We start from the raw sequence: 19,084 nt of genomic DNA, 5'->3' as shown, positions 1-19,084 counted from the left end.
TAACTAGTAATTATAAAAAATTAGTTAATTAGATAATATGAATAATCTAAATTAAGAATTAGTTTAGAAAATATAAAACAATACTATTTCATATAACTTAAATACTGAATTTACAAAACACAAAATATTATCCATACAAAAAACAGGAAATAAATAAATAAAATATATCATAAAGTAATTAAGACCCCAAGTCTTTGCACACTTCCTCGACTGCAGCTATACGTTCCTCTATTTGTGTCAGTCGAGTACTGATGGTGACCTGAGTCGCAGACATGGCAGCAAACTCTTTACGAAGCTCAGACACAGCAGAATGGATCTCCATACGCACTGCATCGATCACTGCTGATGTCTGGTCGCTGATCGCTGCACGCACTATGTCAGCCATCTCCTCACGAGTAACATTGTGGACTGATGCCTCGGCCCGTGTAGATGTCTCTGCAGCTGCAGCTGAGACTCCATGATCTCCCGGCTGTGCATCTTTGTGAGGATCAACTGGTTCTGGAACATGTGCATGAAAACGCAGTCTCGAGTGTCCCGTGCTGCGTGAGAGGGTGGTGCTGTTTATCGGTCCCATTGGCTCCCGTTTACGCTCAGCAACATCTGGCACAACACCAGCACATAGTAGATATCGGGTGATCAGGACTCTGAATGGTAGTATATCCATCGAAATGTACCGAGATTCTGATCGAATCCTATCGAATATATACCCCACCAAGTCGATAGGAATGCCACGAGCGACCCGTATCATAAATTTCGTCCGATCAATGCCAATTTCTGTCTTGTGCTGCCGAGGGTCAATGTTATTGGCAATTATCAAATTTAATATCTTAAAAAAAGAAGATAAATCTACCCGTTTGATGCTCTTCGTCCCGTCATACGGTGGAGCATCTGGACCGACAACCAAATCCCTCACCTCGTGATCAGCAAGGGTATCGACCTCATCAGTATAAACTGATGCCTCCTCCTCAGCTGTCTCCGCCTCAACTGAAGGATTAGACTCTTTAGGCACCACATTCGAATATGCATCTGGCAGCCTAGGAATACCGAGATGCTCAACAAGTCCATCTCGTGAAAATACAACGGGTACTCCTCAGACAGTGATACTGTAGGCCCCAGAATCATCTGCGTTGGCACTGCCGAGTTCTCTATAGAACTCAGCAACAATGTCAATGTGGGAGACTGGCTCCCATGCTTCCTCCCGTTCATCCAAGATAGGTCACCAACCACGATCACTGAATATTGAGGGCAATGAATGACCCTCCCAGAGAAGACTCTGGAAATCAGAAATCTTCACTGGTCGCTCTAGTGAAACTGTCCTCTCCCGAACTGGACCACTACTACTCTCACCAAGATTGCGTCGCTTACGTGCCGATCTAGAAGTAGACATTATAATCAACCTAAAATTTATAATTACAAACTAGATATATAACATTAACAAGAAAAATACAATAAAGAACTATTTACAGTAGTTTGAAACAAACAGCAATTTAATAATATTTGATATTCTGAACAACATTATCAACAATAAATATATTTCTCAATATCAATATTAATAATATAAATATAATATTAAAAACCGTTCGAACGATTACTGTAACGGTCGAACGGTTACAGACAAACCGTTCGACCGTTATGTTATATCGTTCGAACGCTACGCATAACATTCGAACGATCTTCGTGTCGATCGGGATTCTAGGCCAAGTCGACTCGGCCATTGAAATCCATGGAATCTTTCAATTCCCTGGATTTTACACCAAAATAAATGCAATAGAAACCTAAATAAACGTTCCTAACATGGATTTATGCAAATCTACCGATTATTTTGATGTACAAATCGGTTTACCCTAACTTAAACAATTAATCTATCAAAAACCTATATCTAAACGGTAAAATGCTTTAAAAATGAAAAATACCAGTAGTTAGAGGTAGAGGCTTTGAGTGGGCACTGTTGACGGCGGCGAAGACGGCGTTCAACGGCGGAGATCGACGGTTTGGAGGCTTAGAACGGAGGAAATGGAGACGTAAACATCCGTGAAAGTGACGTCGGGGGCTTATATATGCAGTGCCGTTCGAACGGTAAGTTACTACCGTTCGAACGTATTAACTGAATATTAATCACATCCCTAATTAATCAGTTTCTCATGATAATAAATAATATTTAAATGCAATATTCAGTATTAATTATATTAAATATAATAATTAATTCAATTATAATATATTTTAATTGTTAAATATATTAAATGTAATATATTTAATGCACTTATATATTATTAAACACTATGTATTATATATATATAATTTTTTATATATATAGTATATATTATATTATATTTAATTAAAATATATTATACTATTGAATATTATATAGTATATAGTATAAGTTATATTATATAGTATAATTAATATAATATAGACTACTATATACATGAAACTATGTTCATGTATTTATATAACATATATATTATATGTGATATTAACTAATATCACATATATATACTAGTATAGACGACACTATATATATTAATAGTAGATATCCTATTATTAAATAATATAATAATAATATAATAGTACTAAACATTATATATATATGCATGTGATACATATAACCCTATGCTATGATACCATATATATGTTATATATAATACGTTAATATATGTACTTGACTATAATATTAGATGTAATATGATATTTTATACTATATATGTTACTAAACTATATAATATATGTTTGATTATATGTTATATAGTTAAATTACTATGGCTCTAAACTATAGTACATTTAGAAGTTATTATATTTAAAGGTATAGTACAAAAAAAATACAATAAGCAACAATATAACTTAAACGTTTGAACGGTTTAATATTGGCGTTCAAACGTATAAGAAGACGTTCGAACGTATATCTGACCGTTCGAACGTTAAATTAGGGGGGAAATTTTTCCCGCTAATCGATTTGACGTTTGAACGGTTTAATATAACCGTTCGAACGTTTAATAAAAACGTTCGAACGTATATTTTCACGTTCGAATGTTAAATTAGCGGGGGAAATTTTTCCCGCTAGTCGATTTGACGTTCGAACGTAAATGTTCTACATTTACACGACAGAACCTCACAGTCTCGCACTTGTTCCAGTCGACTCAATATCACTCCCACGCTCATTTTCTTCCAACCAACGCCATTATTTTTCAATCTAGCCCTCAAATATTACTAACTCCTATCAATCTCTTATATTTTCGGATTAAGAGGTTGTTTTTACCGTTTGGTGAAGAGTTTTTACCGTTTGGTGGATTTTCCGCTTTATCTCTCCAAATCAGGTATTCTCCTTAAATTTGACCTCATTTTAGTTTTTATATAAGTGTTTTCGTTTGCTTACATGAGTTCGTCATATAGTTTGCTATCTTTTGATGTAATATGGACTGTAAATGTTGGGGTTTTCGGAGGTTGAAGACGAGTGATTTCTGGAAGTAATCCATTCGAACGGTATTCGTGTTCCATTCGAACGTATGTCCTTAGATCGAATGATGACGAGCACTATTTGAACGTTATGTTGGTCAGTGTTAAAATGATTAACATTTTAAATGCAGGAGTTGAATTAAAAATTAATTATTTATAATCTACATTTAATAATACTTAAATACTTAAAAGATTCAAATAATCAAATGAGAATGAATTAAATTACAAATCATCTAAGATTTGTTACAAAACTTAATTATTTATGATGTCGAATTATTCAACTATAGGTTAATACAAATAGTTTTGTTTTAATAACACAAAAATACTTAATCTTTGAATTAATAAAATGAATTTTAAATAAAATACAAATAATCTGGATTTAATAATACTTAAATACTTAAAAGTTAAAAGTAATCAAATGAATTTGATTAAAATATAAATTCTGAATTATAATTAATAAAATGAATGTTAATTACAATACAAATAGTTATAATTGATAAAATATTTTGAAAGATATAAAACAACTATCTAATTATTTAATAATATAAATACTTAATTAACATATGTTGCATTGTTTGTTTGATACATGTTAAATATTGGCATATCTTATATTGCTTGTTCATCAATATTAGCCTTAGACCCATTCGAGAGTTATCAATCTGCCTTAATTGAAAGATTGATAACTCTTGAATTGTCCAAAGTGGATAGTTTGGAATTGTAAGATCATTCTCGCAAACTATCGATCTATATCTGTTATACATCTAGCATTAAGATTTTGGCAAATTTATCCCTTGTTCTCCGGATATGCAGTTTCAGTGATGTTGTATCGACGATGGAGAAGTCGGTGCACACAACCAGACGAGCATATTTGGAGAACTATGGGGAGATGCTGCCGAAATTTTGTTGGGCGTGACAGATTATAGATGATAGGTTTGCGACTATGATCTTACAATTCTGAATGGGGTAGGACCAACTACCCGGTGTAAGGTGGCATACTCCTTGATTGATACATGATACATGCTTGTTTGTTGATGCACAAGTGATTGTTTATAATGAAGATAGTCAGCATGGATAAGAGTTGGATGCGAGTTAGCGATCGTTTGGGTCAGAATTACAACGTATATGCTGAAGGTGTTAAGAAATTCTTAGAGTTTGCATTGGGTACATGTGATAGTGATGGATGTATTAGATGCCCATGTAAAGAATGTAGGAATTTGCGCTCTCATAAGATAGACTTGGTGAGAGAGCATTTGTTTGTAAAAGGTATTGACAAGGGTTATACTGATTGGGTCTTACACGGGGAACCATATCCAACTTCATTCGATGCTCCACATGAAGAAGAAGCGATCGATGAAGATGTACAACCAGATGTTGTTGGAGATGAGTATGATGAGGATATGGAAGAAATGTTAGGTGACATCGGTGCGGGAATGTTTATGAATGAAGGTGGCACGGACACATCAAGTTCAAATGATGGGGGTTATAATACTTTTGCACAATTGTGAAATGAGTCACAACGTGAGCTATATCCAGGATGCAGAAGACACAGTAAGTTGTCATTTACCGTAAGACTGCTTCACATAAAATCAATGTGCCGATTATCAATTAAGGCTGTCAATATGTTACTCGAGTTGTTTAAGGAGGCACTGCCATCAGATAATACACTTCCTCGTAACTTTTATGAAGCAAAAAAATTGAAACGAGAACTTGGATTTGATTACAACGTAATACATGCATGTAAGAATGACTGCATATTATTTTGGCAAGAGAATGAGCAGTTGAACGAATGTCCCATATGCCACGAATCAAGATGGACATCTGACAAACAAAATGTGCCGCAAAAGGTAGTACGCCACTTTCCATTGACACCTAGATTACAACGATTATATATGTCACGTGCAACAGCTGCAGACATGATATGGCACTCATCAGCCAGAGTTAGAAACGATGATATTTTATCACATCCTGCTGACTCTCAAGTGTGGAAGGAATTTGATAAGGAGCATACATTGTTTGCAGAAGAACCACATAATGTGAGACTTGGGTTGGCAACAGATGGATTTAATCCGTTTGGGAACATGAGTACTAGTCACAGTACTTGGCCAGTCGTACTTATGCCGTATAATCTACCACCGTGGAAGTGTATGAAAGATCCATATTTCATGATGAGTTTGCTCATTCCAAGTCCGAGATCACCGGGAAATGATATAGACATACACTTACAGCCATTGATTGCAGAATTGAAAGATTTGTGGGAGAATGGGGTTGTCACATTTGATTCATTAACAGGCAAGTCGTTCAAGATGCATGCTGCCTTTTTATGGACAATAAATGATTTTCCAGCATATGGAAACTTGTCAGGTTGGAGTACTAAGGGGAAAATGGCATGTCCAACTTGTAACAAACATACTAAATCTGAATGGCTCACTTACGGGAGAAAATTATGTTTCATGGGTCATCGTCGATTTCTACCTGGTGATCATAGATGGCGGGGAAATTCACAAATGTTTGATGGTACTGTTGAATGGGGCCAACCTCCACCATATTTGTCTGGTGAAGATTTATTTGCACAATTTGTAGATGTTGGTTGTAATGAATTTGGTAAAAAATAACGAAAGAGAAAATGAGCTACATCTGAGTTGAATTGGACTAAGAAGAGTATATTTTTTGATCTTCCATACTGGTCAAAGTTAAAATTACGGCACAGTCTTGATGTTATGCATATTGAAAAAAATATATACGAATCCGTATTGGGAACATTGATGTCAATTGAAGGAAAAACGAAGGATACATTAAACTCAAGGAAGGATTTGAAGCGGTTGGGAATAAGACCGGAAATGCAGTTGCAAGAAAATGGTTCATCCGTTTACATGCCGATTGGGTGGTATACATTGTCAAGGAATGAAAGGGCTACTTTTTGTGAGTGGATAATGAAAATTAAATTACCGGATGGTTATGCCTCGAATTTGACAAGATGTGTGCGAACAAATGACTGGAAAATAACTGGGTTAAAAAGTCCTGATTGTCATGTCCTTTTGCAGCGTATCTTGCCTATTGGTATACGTGGGTACTTGACTAGAGACGTGCGCGTGGCTTTGACTGAGTTGGGTTTATTTTTCAAAGACTTATGTGCACGGACATTAAATGTAGAAGCTTTGGATCGAATGGAACGGGAAATTCCCATAATATTGTGTAAGCTAGAAAGTATTTACCCACCGTCATTTTTCGATGTCATGGTTCACCTGGCCGTCCATTTGCCACGTGAGGCTCAACTTGCAGAACCAGTTCAGTATAGATGGATGTATCCCATTGAACGATTTCTTGGGAAGTTGAAACGAATAGTTGGTAATAAAGCTCGCCCAGAAGGATCAATTGCAGAAGCATATATTGATGATGAGTGGCATACCTTCTGTTCCAAATATTTTCACGGAGTTGACACTAGGTTTGATCGACCAGAAAGAAACTTTGACGTTGACAGAGCAAGACATTACATATGCGACACTTCATTCAATACAAATAGAAAATATTGATTGTTTTTTTTTTATTGATATAATAGAAGTTTTACTTAATATGTAGGTTATACAAATGCATGCCAATAATCCAAATGATATATCAGATGAATTGTATGCATTAGCGCGTGGCCCATCGAGACGGGCTACAAGATATTCTGCATGTATTTCTCGTGGTAGTAGGTATCACACAATAGATCGATATCATTATAGGAAAACACAAAATAGTAGTGTCCTAGTTGAGGGAAGTCATGATGGAGAAAATATTGATTTCTATGGAGTGATTGTTGATATAATTAGAATGAAATATTTGGGGGAGCTTGCAGTATATCTGTTTAAGTGTGATTGGTGGGATTTAAGCAATCCTCGAACTGAAGTCCGTGATGATGAATATTTCTTGAGTATTAATACATTAAGAAAATGGTACGAGGATGATCAATTTATTTTAGCTTCTCAAGCATCTCAAGTATTCTACTTAGATGACCCGAAGTTAGGAACTCAATGGCGAGTAGTACAAAAATATGCTCTAAGAAATATATATGATGTTATCCCTCAGGCAGAAGGGCGAGATAAAGAAGAAGATGATGCCTCTACTCAAGAAGCATACCAAGAGAGTCAGCCCGTCTTTAATTTGTTTGTGGATTTGAGCCAGTATGAGATGATTCCATTGAATAGAGAAGATATTGAGGCTGAAATTGTTGATGCGACACTTGAGCAAAGTGTTGATTCATCTGAAGTATCTATAGAAGATGAGACTGAATTGTCAAATGATACTGATACAGATAGTGATTGACGAATTATATTTTCACATTACGTGATGATGAGCACTATTTTACTTAATGAATATTGTATCAGTTTTTTGAAATTATGCCTCCGAAGAGAAAGGAAGTGCGAAACCCATCTCCACCTGTTCCTAGCTCTCCTTCAGACTCACCATTAGAGATTGACTTTACAGAACAAGGTAAAATTCTAATAGTCATAAAAGTTATTAATTAAGATTATAATAGAAAATTGATTATAATGTTATATATCATGATGACTTCATAGTACAATCTCGTCAAGGTCGAGGCACTACGAGAGGCGTGACGTTGGAAAAATATCGTAAGGTGGGTAAGATCAAAGTTAACATTCTTGACGAACATACCGGAGGTGAAGGACAACCAGCAGCTTGGCTTGCATCGCATGTGGGTGCTCTTACACGAACTTATGCACCTTTGGCAACAAGTTCATGGAAGAAAGTCCCCCAAGATGTTAAGGACCTTATCAAGAAGCGTTGTTCGATAATGTTTAATAAATGAAATTTAATTGGACTTATAATTTTATTTTACTTTAAAGTTAGAATATTATAAATGATAATATTTTTGTCCAAACTTTTTTCTGTAAGGATGATTTCGAATTAAATTTTGGTCGGAGAGAGGAGCGTAAAACTGTGGAAGAGCTTATGAGTAATGCATTCCGCAAGTATAAGGCGAGGTGTCATGAGCATTATAATAAGTTTGAGAATAGTGAAGAAGCACACCAACATCCTTTTCAAGATGTGCAACCTTCTGATTGGGAAAAACTTGGTGACATGTTTAAGGATCCATCATATAAGGTATAATTAATTTAATTATTTTAGTCCTATTTTTAATTTCGCTTTCTAATATTTTCAATTCTTACGTAGGAGCGAAGTTCTATAAACAAAACAAATATATCAAAATTGAAGATTACTCATCATGCAGGCTCAAGATCTTTCCACCGCCTCTCTAAAAAATTGGTATTGCTATTATTTCATTTGTATATAGTTAACTGAATATATCAATCATAATGACTTTATATCTTAACAAATCTTTATTATAGCAAGATTCAGATGCCAATTATGATCTGACAAAATTATATGCTGCATCACATACTAATTGTAATGGAGAGTGGAGTCATCCTAATGCCCGTGAAAATTATGTAAGTATTATAATTTGTTTTAAATAAATATATTTGAATATTTATGATGATATTAACTCTTTATCTTATGTGTAGGATAAAATGGTTGCCCTGCGTGCTGAATCTGCGTCAGATCAAAATTCCTCAAATACAGATGTTGAGATTTTTACACAAGTTCTGGGTGAACGTTCAGGATATTTGAGGGGTTTGGGTCGCTGTGTAAAACCTTCTCCCTCTTCCTCTTCTTCCAGGTCTGCCTCTATAGCTCAAGAGAATGCGAATCGTAGAATTGAAGAATTTGTTGCAAAACAACAAGAGTTAGAGGCTCAATTGGCAAGACAAGGAGACATGGAGATGCGCCTCAAACAACATGAAGAAGAACAAGCAGAGTTCAGGAGAGATATGCAACTCCAAATGCAACAGCTTATGCAACAGTACAGGCCTCTAACCAACTGATGGTTTTTTACGTCTAGTTTATGACATTATCTAATTATGTATGAACAATGCTAGTTTTATGCTTATTTATTTATTCGCACTTATTATAAAACTTTTGTGAGTAATTAAACAGTTCCTAATTTATGTTTTTCAAATAATATGGATGTCTATTTAGTTTTTTTATAATTATTGGTTTTAATAAAAATAATATCCGTTCGAACGACCGAATCACGTTCGAACATTAATGGGCATGCCGTTCAAACGATAATGTACCGTTCAAACATCAATGCGCAAACCGTTCGAACGATACCAGATGCTCAAAAAAACGTTCAAACGCATGACATTACCATATCGTTCGAACGTTGATCATCACCGTTCGATCTCTTCTACCGTTCGATCGTCTCATTTAACGTTCAAACGTATTTCTATTGATCGTTTGAACGTATCTTGATAATCGTTCAAAAGAAACGTTAATGTTCGAACGGTATATGAGAAGCATTCGAACGTTATTTTGGAACGAATTTTAACCGTGACAAAAAAATCCATCGTTCGAATGGTATCGAACGGTCAATTTCAAATTCGTTCCAACAGATATATTTTTGGACGAAATTGTGATTTTCGTCCCAATATATCTTCTGGGACAATGATGTTTGGACGACCTTAGGATAAAATTTTTTCGTCCTAAAAAATCTTTCAGAATGAAATCTATATATTTTGAAATGAAAATTTTCATCCTAAAAAATGTTTTTTATTATAGTGCGTATTTCATTGTGCAGTGGGCTACTTTCAAAGCTTTATTTGGAAATATTCCACTAATTATAATTCCTCTCTCTTTGCTAAATTTTCAGAGTGGATAGGACCCATCTGTCTATTTTTGTTTGTACAAATGCTGCTTTATAGCAGGGGACACCCGATACTGTCTTAATATATAATGGATGATTTCTTTAAATAAAAAAAAAAAGAAAAAAAGGGAATATATAGCCCGTACGTACGTGCGCGGCTAGCTATAAACTTGTAGGTAGGTGGGCGCAGTATATATAGATTCCAACTGATTAACATAATTAATTTATTTTTTATTTGAAAATTAACTGCAATTCTAAATTAGTAAACTTGCCGACACATTTAGATAATCCTGAAGTGAGGTGATCCTTAATTAATAATATAATTTATATTTTTTAAAAGGATTAATCAACGATATAATTAGAGTTTTATTAAAATATTATAAAAAGTAGAAACTTTTCATTCATAAGCAATGTAGATTCTCATACACTACCTACTATTATCCTTATCATATGGTATATTACAATTTATTTATAATATTTTAATGGAAAGTTCAAACCATATAATTTATATTTCAAGAGGACTAATTAATGATATAATTGGAGCCCGCATTGAAATTTTATAAAGAGTAATAACTTTTCATTCTCAAGCAATGTGAGATCCAATACATCACTTATATTTATCCTTATCATATAGAGTATCACAATAGAATATTACAAGAATACTCGTAATACTCTACTATTATTCATTTTTTTATTATTACTTTTCATATATTTTTTAGTTCTATTCAATACTTGATCTTTATTTTTTTACTATACTACTCACAAAATATCTGAGATCATCTCCTGACCACCCAAAAAATTGATGAACTATATAGTTTATCTAATCGACATGAATAAGATATATAATATTTATCCCATAGCCATATGCTAGCTAGTTGGATTTTATTTTTTATTTTTCCTTTTGCATAGTTCATAAAATATAATCAAATTGTCAGTTAAATTAGTAATTTTCTACTCGGTTATTGTCAGATTAATTAAATTATATCTAAACAGGAATTTGGATACTTCAAAACCATGGCCCTGGTTACATCATGTAATTAATTGTATATACATATAATCTGATACAAATAATACATCATAGCCAGCAATTAAGCAATTTTAATTAATATCATGTTCCGATAACGAATCACAATAATTATATATATATATATATATATTCAGCTAGCTAATTGATGGCACTTTTGATCATGACCAAAAAGTGTACCCAAATTCGTTACAATGTCATTATATTAAACTTTTCATGTCCATCATATATATATATAATAAACTTCGCTGTACTACATGAGGCCAGGTACATGTGATATTAACGTGCTACACATGATCATGAGTATCCCTCAGACCCACTAGTGACGTACGTAACACCCCCACATGCATGAATTAAAGTGTAAAATCACATGCACCTAGGGTCGGATTTCAGCAAATGCCTAGTATTAGTACTGATTACCAATAAATGCTAAAAGTTGCAAATATAAGATGATCATTTACGACACAAATTGTCCCCGGCCTGATCGATTAATGAGCTAGAGCTAGCTAGCTAGGGGTGAAATACATTAATTAACGTGCTACACATGATGTGTATATGGAGATTCGAAAATATTACTATAAAAAAAATGGATAATTGTAATTAATTAATAACAACAAAAAAATTATTAGCAACTAATTTTTTCTTGTAGTGTATTTGGATTCGTATTTATATTTTTAAAATTGGGTGGATATTTGTCTAGATCTGAGTAACATCGATTATAACTCGAGTAGCTATCCGGTTCTAATACGTGGATTTTAATCGGTATCCAGTTAATATTTTGAGTAATATTATGTACAATTTTTACTTAGAGATTGTAATATATATTTAGATAATTTTAGAAATTTTATTTACAATTCTGAGTACGGGACTGCGTGTGCAATACTATTGATGAATTGGGATAAAAATGAAAAAAAAAATATCATTTTAAAAATGTTATTATGGTAATTTTAACTTTTTTAAATATAATTATGTGGACTTGCATGAGCATTCCCTATTTGAGTAGTGTATGTAGACTAAAAGTATGGTTTGAGAAATGAGAATTTTTAAATGAGAATTTTGAGTTTTAAGATGACATATTAAAATATTATATTTTAATATTATTATTGTTTTGAGATTTGAAAAAGTTAAGAAAAAGTTGAATTATTTATTATATTTTGAATGAGGATTTGTAAAAATTGTAATGATGAGATAAAAATTTTAAATTTAAGATGAGAATTTTCTTGAGCGAAACCGAAGATAACTCTTCTTGATCTAGCTAGTCAAGCACTCAAATTAAAGGGTTCTTACGTAAATAATAGTACTCTATCATAATTTAAACGTGTTCCTTTCGGTTGAAGATATCCTAAAATAAACGTCTAATTTGAAAACTATATATGAGTATTGTAGTTTGGCATTTATCTAACGGGTTATATTACATATACTTATTTTTGCATATTCATTGTATATTCTACTTGGACAAGAGAGTTATTTTATATTAAAAAAATAACGTAAACAATCATATTAGTGGAGTGTGTAAAGGAGTACGTAAAAATGACTGCATATAGAATTTTTAATCTAACAGACTTAACCTCTTCAATAGCGGTGTAAGAATAAACTGACAAACCGAAAAACCGGCCTGAACTAGACTGGACCGGACCAATTGGTTCGGTCCAGTTTTCAATCAGTTTGGTTTGAAATCGGTTCTTTCATTTTAAAAACCGGTTAAATTCAGTCTGAAATCGATTTTATGTTTTCCAACACCGAACTGGACCGGACCGGACTGGTTCACATATTATATATATTTTTTATTAATTTTTAATATTATATATAATATATATAATTATGTATGAAATAATATATTATAATTTATAACATAATATTTTAATCTTAAACATGAATATTTATTTGATCATATGTTTTAAATATAAAATATATATTAAATACATTTTATTGCCTACTAAATTCTCAATATATTTTTTTGATAAATATATTAGTAATACTAATATAATTAATATATTAAAACCAGATCGGACCGAACCGAAACCGATAAAACCGGATATAGCGGTTTAAGGGGGTAACCAGTGCTTAATCGGTTTCTGAAAATACAAAAATGGTATATACTGGTTCGGCCCTAGATTTTATCCAAAAGCAGACCGAATCAGACCAATTACACACCTACTCTTCAATATATATATAGTAATTCTTGATACAGATATGGATTGTGCAAGCGCTGTGTACTCATTTTGAAAAAGTGTATAGTTCACCATTAAAAAATTATTTTTTATATTTATTTATTTTTTTTAAATATGTACAATGCTTACGAAATCTATGACTGCAAATACCATTTTTCATATATATATATATATAATATCTAAAAATAGATAGATCAATTAATATTATGAAAGATCATAGTCATATATAATAGGGCTCAGCATTAACTGAGTCAGAGTTGGTGTCCAAGAAATTTGACTTTGACTCCGACTTACATTGATTTTGATCCAATTCTGACTTATTGCATTGGAGTCAAAATTTGGCTCTTTTTTTACTTCATATTTAGCTCATTTTAAAACAAGAATTTATGAATTTTTCTTTTTTTTTTTTTTGGTGGGCTTTCAAGTTTCAAGTTTACTAAAACCATTACAAAAAAAGACATAGATTTTAGATATGAAAAACAAAAAATATAACTAAAAATTATTTCATATGCTATTCAAACCTGAAAAATAGAGAATAAGAATTTAAAGAAATTAAAACCTATAGGCTATATGCATCAATATCCAATCATTCACTGCTGAATAAATTACAAATGGGAAACACAACCAGCCACTCAAATACAAGCCAAATATTATATTAGAATCTAGTTACACACTACTATATTAGAATCTAGATAATAAAAATATTCTTATAATATATACATTGTACATGTTACATGACTCACTATCAGCTACTCTAGTACTTTCATCTACCCTAATATATGTAATATGTATGATGGTGATAATGTGATGTGTAATATGTACATATAATTGATTATTTGTCTATTAATATTATTCTTTAGTAATTATCAAATTGCATATTAATATATTAATATTCTTGAATTTATCTATCTAATTCTAAAATTTTATATGAGCAATATGAACAATATATAAATAATACCTATTTTTATTAAAGACAGAGTTGGAGGTCAAAGTTAGAGTCGGAGTTACAGTAGAAGTCAGTTAGATTTAAATGCAAAAAAGAATAACTTCAATTCTGTTTTGTCAGAGATCCAACTCTAACGGTGGGGAGTCAAAGTTGGATTTTCTAACTTTTGCACAGCCCTAATATAATATATTTATAGGATGAATTGCATTTTAGGAAGTTACCTAGACTTTTTTGTTATTCATTAGAACTTGTGCCACTTAGAAACAAGATACTTCTATTTCTATTTGCAAGCTAGTGTGAAGAATACAACATTCATACTATTAACGTGGCATAATTTTTTTTTTTTTTTAATTTCTCTTACAAATCAAATTATTATATGTAAGCAATACACCAACTTCAAATATAATTTATCCTTAATCAGTATAGAGTAAACTAGATATATCCTCCAATCAACTTAAGGCCGAATGGGTAAGATATAATATGCACTACTCTAATTATATATGAGTTATACTATTCTCAAGTTGATGTATAGAGAATACAATCCACATCGTTTAAAGGGTAAGAGTTGATTTATAAGATTTAAATTTTAAAATTTATCTTCTAAATCAAATTATGACATGTAAGTACTTTATTACTAAGTGTGCTTTACATGATATGACAGGCTTACGAATAGAATTTTTCATTATATATATATATACTCTCTTTTAATTGGCAACTAATTATTGATCCAATAATTAATTACACCACAGATTGGAAGATTATCTCTCTTAGTAGTGAAAATTTATCTTCTATATATAAAAAGTGTGTATGAAACGGAAAATCTTGTTTTAACGGTTTTTCTTGTTTTTCCGTTAAAGTTAACACCGTTTGTTTTAACGGTTTGGCACATAAAATGAAGACATAAATGTTAAGAGATATAGCATTCAATGTTGTTATATGATTTATTAATCTCAATAATTATAATATTTAATAGTTTATATAATAATAAGTAATTAAAGATTAGTTATTATATTTTTCTCTTTCTCCTTAACATATACACGTGTATTAGGTGCATAAGATGTGAATCCCTAAGTATAATATACATATATTATACGTTTCATTAACTCAGATTATTGAGTATTCTAAATTTAAAAATCTCATATAATATATAATATAAGTGTGTTTAATCAAGTGTTTTTTTTTTCCCATGGTAGTAGGACGTAACTTCCGCTAAGTCATATTCCATACGTAGGCTTGCTATGATAGACACGTGACAAAGGCCGTAATTCTTGAGCTAATCAAGAAAGAATAAATTCGGCCAACAATTTCAAAATATATTTTATGATTTATATATATGCTATATATAGAAAATATTATACCACAAATTTTATAAAAAGATTATGTTTTAACTTTGTGTTGTCCCTGATCGACTCAACCAACAGCAAAATAAGAATTTCAATATTGTCTCTATTGATTGTCTACAAGATGACATAAATTGATGAATTATAATACAAACATCAAACGACACATATTTTGAACTACCGTTTGTGTTAGACTTTTATTAAATTTTTCGCATACATCTTTACTAAAATTATAGATGTTATAAACATGTATTGGATTATATGATATTTTGAACTAATTTTTTTATTTTCTCAAATATGCCTTAAATTATTAAGTGACATCAATAATTTTTATAAAATATATATTATTTTTTACAAATAATCATTTCATAAAATTAGATAAACGTGCTTTGCACGTTACTCCCACCTAGTATTTATTAATACCTGATAACTTATTATTCTAATATATAGTGGCAGGCTCTATATATGCATAACTAAGCTTAAGTACTTGTATAAGTATCCACGATCTGCCTATGAAAGTACACTTGCATGACATAGAAAACGAATAATAAAGTGCGCGGGAGATACAGAAAAAATATATATAGATCAACTCAAGCTAAGGAGCAAATTAATCCCAAGCTTGATTCCAGTACGACTTGTTCCCATCGATCGAATATATTTTCTTCCCATCTGACGGGCCATGAAAGCGCAATCCCTACCCCCATCATCTTTTTATTGTTGCGGTGGTTGGGTAAGGAAGCCAAACGAGAGAGAGAGAGAGAGAGAGAGAGAGAGAGAGAGAGAGAGAGAGAGAGATCCATATATGGCTGTTTAAGAGGCACTTTTTGGATATTTTATGGTCGGGGGTCGAAGTTGATCAGGATGTTGGCGTGCGCCGAGCTTATTACACTCTTTAGTTGCCCACAATGTGTCTGTTGTGCATGGACCCCCATGCATGCAATACTTGTATGTATGCAGCAAATGTTCGATCTCATTTGCATATATACCTCGTCATGTGTACGTCAAGTCATCCATGGGATACATATTTTTATTTAAATTAACAGCACGACAATTAGTGTGACATTAGCAGTCAATATGGGGCCCAAAGCAATCTGCCAAACACAGTATCCTTTCTCAATCTATGTAGGTAGGTGGCTCTTCTCAGAGCACAGTAAATGTAGCCCCACTTGAATCATATAGACATATATACATATATATATGTGTGTGTGTGTGCCTATGGGTGCCTCATGGAAACAGAGCTGTAGTTTATCACATCTAATTTCGCCCTTTGTGTCAAAACACATAAATATCGTCCTCTACATACTCATTTGAGTACACCAAGTCTTCTTAGTTTTTAGTTCTTCCTCAACATGATATCCTAGATAGTTTGCCTGGATTCTTGTCTCTCTTTGAATTCTATCTTGGTTTTTGTCGAAACATTAATTTGTGATCTGAATTATGCCAGAGAACATGAGCATATCAGTAAATGGACAATCCCAAGTCCCTCCTGGCTTCAGATTTCATCCAACAGAAGAGGAGCTCTTGCAGTACTATTTGAGGAAGAAGGTTTCATATGAAAAGATTGACCTCGACGTAATCCGTGATGTCGATCTCAATAAGTTTGAGCCATGGGATATACGAGGTAATGGCTCAAACATTCATGGTCCATTTCTCTTTATTTTCTTTCATTTTTGCTTTACATTAACAGTGCTTAATGCATTTTTTAGCAGCATATTTAGAATTATATAAATGTGACTTTGGCTTTTTAATTATTATTTCAATGTGTTTCTTCAAATGATTTGTAAGTCATGTTGGCCTTGTTTGGATGTTCTTGAAGAGATTTGTAAAATAGGAACTACCCCTCAAAACGACTGGTACTTATTTAGCCACAAAGACAAGAAGTATCCCACTGGGACGCGCACTAATCGTGCAACTGCTGCCGGATTCTGGAAGGCCACCGGCCGTGACAAGTTCATATCCAGCAATGGTAGCCGTATTGGAATGAGGAAGACTTTAGTTTTCTACAGAGGCCGAGCCCCCCATGGGCTCAAATCAGACTGGATCATGCACGAATATAGACTGGACGACAACATCACGGACACCAACGTAAGCCATTTTGCCTTAAATTTCTTATTTTTTTAAGATTTGCCCGCTTTACTGATCAAAGTCATTGCTAATTCTTTGAAGATCTCCAATGCTATGGGAGAGGCAATTCAAGAGGAGGGATGGGTGGTGTGCCGTATATTCCGGAAGAAAAGTCACCACAAAACCCTAGACAGCCCCATTATTTCATCCATCACTGATGAAACCAGAACCCAGCAGATGTTTGATTCTTGTGATGAGGGAACCTTGGAGCAAATACTCCAATACACGGAAAACTCCAGTAAGGAATTAGAAAGAGATTCGGAAAGTGGTACAATATTCCAGCCCATCGACAACGCAGGCATGAAGCATTGCTACCAATACGAGAGATTCATGAAACTACCGAGCTTAGAGAGTCCAAACTCCAGCTCCGGTCAAAAACATTATCAAATAATCAATAATCCAGTGATGATTGCAGAAAATGATCAAGGGTTAGTCATCAAACAGGTGAGTGAAACTGATCCCAACTCAGATTACAAAATGGACTCAGCTGCTGCCGTCACAAACTGGGCAGCCCTTGATAGGCTTGTTGCTTCTCAGCTCAATGATCAATTACCAGAGGATTTTAAGCAATTAGTCAGCTTTGATGACCCGAACATGGGTTATTGCCCTCATGATCGTCGTCATGATGATCATCTGGAGTTTCCAACCCTTCGATCATCATCATCTTCCATTAACAGATTCTACCATATTCCAAGGCAGGACTACAACAGCGAAATCGACCTGTGGAATTTTCGGGTATAACGGAATTATAATCTTCTATATACAAATAATGTGTAATCTTATTATAATAAAGTTCTTGGAGAGTCAGAGGCTTATTATTAAACACAGTTATCTGTGATCGTTGATATATATATATATGCACAAATAAAGCTGAAAAAGTTTTATATGGGATGCCATTGTCAATCATTATCTTCAGTTAATAATCACTACGCTACCATTATTCTTCTAAAATGGCCGTCTAGAAGCTAGTCTTGTTAGCAATCTGCAATTATAAGACTGCCTTTTTTATCTTCTAAGATGATCAAGAATATGATCGTTTGCTTAGCAATCGATTACCTTTTTTTAAGTCACGTGGTTTGTCGGTTTTGTTCGAGGAATGTGCTGATCAGAATCGATTGGTCCATGCTGCACTAGTAAAACTGAAAGAAAGTGATCAGGAACATGTATGGGCTCCGCACAACACATGTATACCTATCCAACACTCACGGAGATCATAAAGATATATAGAAGAGATCAATTATCCTCCTTCTGCTAGCTTTAACCGAAGTCAAAAGAGAATCAAAGAAAGAAATTAGTAGCTACGCTTTTCATATTTTTGGAGACCCT

General features: G+C 33.1%; 1 protein-coding gene across 1 annotated transcript; it reads left to right on the top strand.

Annotated features, from left to right (window-relative positions):
- Positions 1-16,865: 16,865 nt before the first annotated feature.
- On the top strand, positions 16,866-18,679 carry LOC122301970 (NAC domain-containing protein 43-like). The gene is made up of 3 exons (XM_043113312.1): positions 16,866-17,255; positions 17,451-17,719; positions 17,801-18,679. Exons 1-3 carry the CDS (start codon positions 17,072-17,074, stop codon positions 18,497-18,499), a joined length of 1,152 nt encoding a protein of 383 aa, XP_042969246.1. The 5' UTR covers positions 16,866-17,071; the 3' UTR covers positions 18,500-18,679.
- Positions 18,680-19,084: the final 405 nt, after the last annotated feature.

The sequence above is a fragment of the Carya illinoinensis genome, chromosome 1 (genome assembly GCF_018687715.1).
Source record: "Carya illinoinensis cultivar Pawnee chromosome 1, C.illinoinensisPawnee_v1, whole genome shotgun sequence".
Taxonomy (NCBI): Eukaryota; Viridiplantae; Streptophyta; class Magnoliopsida; order Fagales; family Juglandaceae; genus Carya; species Carya illinoinensis.
The sequence above is the reverse complement of the archived record's forward strand: the minus strand, read 5'-3'. Positions and strand labels throughout refer to the sequence as shown.

Coding starts and splice junctions, on each gene's coding strand:
- LOC122301970 (XM_043113312.1), top strand. CDS start 17,072: ATGCCAGAGAACATGAGCATATCAGTAAATGGACAATCCCAAGTCCCT. Junction 17,256..17,450: donor TGAGCCATGGGATATACGAG/GTAATGGCTCAA, acceptor ATGTTCTTGAAG/AGATTTGTAAAATAGGAACT. Junction 17,720..17,800: donor ACAACATCACGGACACCAAC/GTAAGCCATTTT, acceptor AATTCTTTGAAG/ATCTCCAATGCTATGGGAGA.